Genomic DNA, 6,088 nt, shown 5'->3' with positions numbered 1-6,088 from the left:
AATGTTGTTCACACATGACATTGCTTACTTCGAGTTTTATTTAAATTAGGATGTAGTGATATATATATTGGACTGCACAAACTGTGAGAGTTACCCGCCCTTGGTGTAAATAGTGAACTGGCTGAAATGAACATTGACGTGAAGGTAAGAATTTACCGAAATACCCCCGACTCTTTTACACCCAGGAAGCCGAAATATATTTATGAATTATAGTTGTACGTCGAGATGAAAGGAGTGATGACTATGTCATGTGTGTTGTTCAACCAGTTTCCTAATATCTATTGACGACTGCTATTATATATGTACTACAATGATTGTCAGAGTGTAGTCCTGTTACTTTACGGTATATATATCGTAGTATCTATATGGTATTTATGTGGTCATATCACACCACGTTATTGTGATTGTTATAACTTCTGTCAGTTTGTTGGAGATCATGTTCATAATCAGTTTCATGAATTGATTCTTAAATATTAAAACTTGTACTCATTGTTTTAAACTATATGAACTAAGGGACTTGTAATTTATTATGAGGTCGGGGATTGGGGTGAGATTGGTCTTAGGACTGTATCATATTTTGATGCCCCCCCCCCCCCCCCATTTTATTTAACTTTTTGTCATGCCGTACATACATTTTATATGCCCTGTCTCCCCCCACCCCACCCCCCGCCCTATTAAAATGACCAGTCCCTCAATAACGTTCAAATTTACTAACTATTTTGTGTTTGAAAAAATCAAACTCTGTCATTTTGTCATCCCCACCCCCAACCCCATATGGTTGTGATATAATTTTGATTTTCAAGTATTATACAATATTCATGATCATTAACAATTCTTTGTTTAGTATATTTCATAATCATAAGATTCATGCATAATGTGAATTCCTGATATTGCAACTACTGCTAAAGGTGATCTGTAAAAAAATTAGATAAAAACTCTCTAGTTCTAAAATATTTCTTTCAGCATGGCCTCTGGGTTACTTGTGTGGATGAGCAATATTGTTTGTTTTTTAGGAGATGGCGAGACTGTACCTTATCCTGGTCCTTGTTAGTCAGACGTGCGGGGACATCTACCTCCACAACATGAGAGGCTCCAACAACAGGCTCGGGGAGAAGTCTGCGACGAGAACCAATGCCAACAGAATGTTTAATTCTCAGGTAAGCTGTCTTTTTCTTTGATGGGCGGTTGGGTAGCATAGTGGTTAAAGCGTTCGCTCGTCACGCCAAAGACCCGGGTTGATTCCCGACATGGGTACACCATTTCTGGTGTAAAATGAGCTAACTATTTTGGAATGAAGAGATGTTGGAAGAATTAATTGATTTCGTTCAACAACGACCAGCCATCCTGGGGACCAAATATTCCATTGCCTACCCCGAAGCCGCCTTCTCAACATGGCGATACAGCAAAACATTCTTCGTCAGTAACATCCATCTTGGCAAGATTATTCCCACCAAAACTTTGACGGCCTGTCAAAAACTTTGATGAGTGTAAACAGCCCAACTTGGACCCAGAAAACTTGATCAGAGTTTTCTTTGACCAAGTGTTTTTATCAAGGTTTTTTTTAGTGTAATGGGGGCTTTAGACACAAAAAATTGCTGCATCCCTTAGTGGAGCCAGGATCCACTGATTGTGAGTTTGAATCCCAGGTACTGATTATGAAACTTGGTTTGTCTGCACCATACCCATAGGGTGCCATAACTTGTATTACTTCCCCAGGACTTGCAATATATAGATCAAGGTAAATTACATAAATAAATGTCTTTATGACTATGCAAGCATTCGTTTTAACTTTTATATGTATTAGTAAGGATAAAGCGTCTATCAACTTCAGTGTATGCATGATCAGATTGTTTTACACATGTGTCTAAATAGTTTTTGCCAGGGATGTAGTAAAACAATTCCCAATCGGACATTTTGTACCCAACTCTTGAGTGTTATAGCAAGTACCCTGGGAGGGCCGGGTAATAGGGTGTCGGGTACCCGGGGAGGGCCGGGTAATAGGGTGTCGGGTACCCGGGGAGGGCCGGGTAATAGGGTGGGTATTAGGGGAGGGCCGGGGAATGAGGTGTCGGGAACCCGGGGAGGGACGGGTAATAGGGTGTCGGGTACCCGGGGAGGGCCAGGTAATAGGGTGTCGGGCTCCCGGGGAGGGCCGGGGTAATAGGGTGTCGGGTACCCAGGGAGGGCCAGGTAATGGGGGTGTCGGGTACCCAGGGAGGGCCGGGTAATAGGGTGTCGGGTACCCAGGGAGGGCCGGGTAATAGGGTGTCGGATACCAAGGGAAGGCCGGGTAATGGGGTGTCGGGTACCAAGGGAGGGCCGGGTAATAGGGTGTCGGGTACCCAGGGAAGGCTGGGTAATAGGGTGTTGGGTACCCGGGGAGGGCCGGGTAATAGGGTGTCGGGTACCCAGGGAGAGCCGGGTAATAGGGTGTCGGGTAGGGCCGGGTAATGGGGTGTCGGGTACCCAGGGAGGGCCGGGTAATAGGGTGTCGGGTACCCAGGGAGGGCCGGGTAATAGGGTGTCGGGTACCCAGGGAGGGCCGGGTAATAGGGTGTCAGGTACCCAGGGAGAGCCGGGTAATAGGGTGTCGGGTAGGGCCGGGTAATGGGGTGTCGGGTACCTGGGAAGGGCAGGGTTATAGGGTGTTGGGTACCCGGGGAGGGCCGGGTAATAGGGTGTTGGGTACCCGGCGAGGGCCGAGTAATAGGGTGTTGGGTACCCGGGTAGTAAATTTGGAGTTGTCCCAGCCAACACCCCAGGGTGACCATTGTATCAGCATATCGCGTTTATGCTTTAATATCATAGAAATGTATTTCCTTGTTCGATCAAAACTTAGTGTTTGAGTGAAGAAAAACTGACAACTACCTTATCATTCCAACATACATACTTAGTATCCAGTGAAAGAAAAACTCTTAAAACTTTGAAAGCTGACCCATCCATCACCATAGCCCCAGCAGATAAAGGCAGAGCAACTGTCATCATGGACACCAGTGACTTCAATGCCATCACCAGCAACATCCTAGATGACCAGACAACATCACCTGCTTGATGAAGGTGTTAGGATCTACACTGAAATGTCGCACAAATTGTGATAAAGAAGTTGTTCATCCATAGAACTTGTCTTAATTCATCACACCAACTTCTAAATGCCACTTAAAGAAGTTACTTTCAGGTTGTTTGTTTAAGGCCGCACTCAACAATATTCTAGCTATATGATGGCGGTCTGTATATAATCAAATCTGGATCAGACAATCCAGTGATTGACAGCATGAACATCAGTCTACGCAATTGGGATATGATGACATGCATCAACCAAGTCAGCGAGCCTGACCACCCGATCCCGTTAGTCGCCTCTTACGACAAGCAAAGTCACCTTTAGGAAAAAGTTACCGTCAGTATTCTTGGTTCTAGCATCTGATTTATCTTTATCATTATGACAGTGCTATGTTCATTTTAGAATTATGGACAAAAGTCTCTGAATTCTGACAGAAACTAAACACTTTATTCATTTTAAGAAAAATAACTTTGTGTGATTGCCCAACAATTCTAAATTCCAAATCAGTTAGAAAATACATGTTGGAGTGCAGAAATTACCACTTGACAAAATGTCAAGTGAGTGGACTGTTCCTGGTAATTAGGTTTTTGTACACCGGTTGACATTTGTACAGATTGGTAAGATGGGATGCAAGGCACAGCTGCTGGTACGGCAATTATTTCAGATATGTGCAAAGTCAGGTCTGTTACCAGCAGCTTTGAAAAAACCCTGAAAAAAACCACAACGAACCTATCATGAACTGTTTGAATTCTACAAGATGTATCTTTTAGAGATGTACTACATTGTATGTACCTGAATTATGAAGGGTTTTGTTTTTGTTTTGTTTTTAGGGATATTTAAGTTTATTTGGTGATGAAATACTGTATTTGTGAATTTTATCTGAAAAACTAAAATTGATATCTCACTCAAGTGAAGTAGCACTACCGGAACTACTTTCAGTCTGCCTCACTGACACTTTGTATAAATATTGAAAAGATCAGTAAGAAAAGGGTTTTATCTTGACCTACAAGACAAGGGGCCCAGAGAACTCCCAGATACTACTTTCAAGGATTCTTACAGGAAATAAAGGGTCTTGAAGTCATGAAATGGTGTAGTGTACCGTATGAATTACAGGAACTTTATGTTTCTTGTCAAGAATTTGGTACAATAAATATTATTTTGCGTCCCTCTGGATGCAATATTTATTCTTTGCTGCATCCATTCTGTACACTTGTGTGTACTGGACACACGATTCTGCGTCTCCTACCCTGAAAATACAGAGGACATTTTTTATTTTCTGATAAAACATGGTGCGGTGGGGTAGTTTTGTGGTTCAAGCATCTGCTCATCACACCAAAGACCCGGATTTGATTCTCTACATTAGGGCAATGTGTGAAACCCACTTCTGGTGTCATCTGCCGTGATACATGGAATAATGGTAAAGGTGGCATAAAACTGTACTCACTCACTCACCAACCCATCCACTCACTCACTCACTCACTCACTCACTCACTCACTCACTCACTCACCCACCCACTCACTCACTCACTCACTCACTCACTCACTCACTCATGTAAAACGTTACAAGTTTATCTGATCTTGTGACCTGAAAAAGACCTGACCATGCTGACTGCATCACTTTTGAAAATATCTGCCACACCCAATGAGACAAACTTAACACTTATTTGACAAGGAAATGTAAATCCTCTATTTGTACAACTGATGTATATATATTCACTGATATTTGGACTAAGAACATCAACACTCTAAGAGTATATCTACTTTTCTACTAAATCTATACTGCAGACAGGAATTTGACAATCATAATGAATGTCCACACATTAAGAAGATGAATGCCAAACAAATTTATGAATAAAACATTATTAACATTTTTTACTCATTGATAAACATTCTTTATTTGGTCTTAACTTTTTATTATTTATATCCTTTTCGCATAATCATGTAAAACTTGGTAGTTTTGCCTGGCTTTCTATGATAATAATTCTATTTATAAGTATGATCACAGCTTTACCCTGACCTACAAAAGTAGGTGTCCGAGGGACCCCTATAATTAACTTCAAGGGTTTTTACTGGAGATAAGGGGCGGTCGGGTAGCCTAGTGGTTAAAGCGTAGCTCGTCACGCCCAAAACTCGGGTTCGATTCCCGACATGGGTACAAAATGTGGAGCCCATTTCTGGTGTCTCCCGCCGTGATATTGCTGGAATATTGCTAAAAGCGACGTAAGATCAAACTCACTCACTCACTTACAGGAAATATGAGGGTCCTATAAAGTAATGAAAAGTAATAGTGTGCTGTACTGTTAGATTTGATAATTACTTCAATTACAGGACCTTTAGGTATATTTCTTGTCAAGCATTTGGTACAATGAATATTACCATGCGTCCCTTGGGATACAATATATATTTTTTCTACACTCATTCTATACAATTGAGTTTACCATGTGTACTGGACTCACATTTCTGTGTTTTTAAACCTTGAGTACTATGACCTTAACACCGTGGTATATTTAGATTTTTACATCAGCTCAATCGTATTGTTCCTTTACCAACTTTCACCTGAACAGTGTAGTTCAAGTAATAAGTTCTAAAAAGATTTCAAACATTCAAAGCAGCAATACGAGTACTTAGTCACACCTGTAGAAACGACCGTATGTGTCACCCCATGACTGACCCAATAGTCACGCTCCCCGATACACCGGGTACATTATAAACTATCAACAGGTAGATATGGCCATTATATGTCTATCCTGCCTGCTCCTTTGACAGGCTGATATTGTGTGCAGTGGCTGTTAAACAGGGTCATTGTCGTGAACTACCCTTGGTGACAACACACGGCCACACTTGAGTGACATTAGCTTCAGGGTATGTGGGCTTGGCTATAATGACATTGTGCCATTGTCATATATGAAAGGTAACGTAATACAAGAACCGTGACGAATTGCTTAACTCACTGTGATAGGAAATTTGACATTTGACATTGCTTCATTCTCCATGTGGTATTTTCCATAAATTTACGAAGTACCGTATTGG

The 6,088-nt window shown here is 41.7% G+C and overlaps 1 protein-coding gene across 1 annotated transcript in view; it reads left to right on the top strand.

Moving 5' to 3' along the window:
• The first annotated feature begins 89 nt into the window (after positions 1 to 89).
• The window catches only part of LOC139444668 (protein DD3-3-like), a 35,274-nt gene continuing 29,275 nt past the window's right edge, over positions 90 to 6,088 (top strand). The window contains exons 1-2 of the mRNA XM_071225597.1: positions 90 to 144; positions 1,014 to 1,157. Coding sequence (XP_071081698.1) covers positions 127 to 144; positions 1,014 to 1,157 — 162 coding nt within the window. The 5' untranslated portion in view covers positions 90 to 126. The remainder of the gene's footprint in view (positions 145 to 1,013; positions 1,158 to 6,088) is intronic.

The sequence above is a fragment of the Haliotis cracherodii genome, unplaced genomic scaffold, assembly GCF_022045235.1.
Source record: "Haliotis cracherodii isolate W230 unplaced genomic scaffold, xgHalCrac1.p SCAF_6, whole genome shotgun sequence".
Taxonomy (NCBI): Eukaryota; Metazoa; Mollusca; class Gastropoda; order Lepetellida; family Haliotidae; genus Haliotis; species Haliotis cracherodii.
The sequence above is the reverse complement of the archived record's forward strand: the minus strand, read 5'-3'. Positions and strand labels throughout refer to the sequence as shown.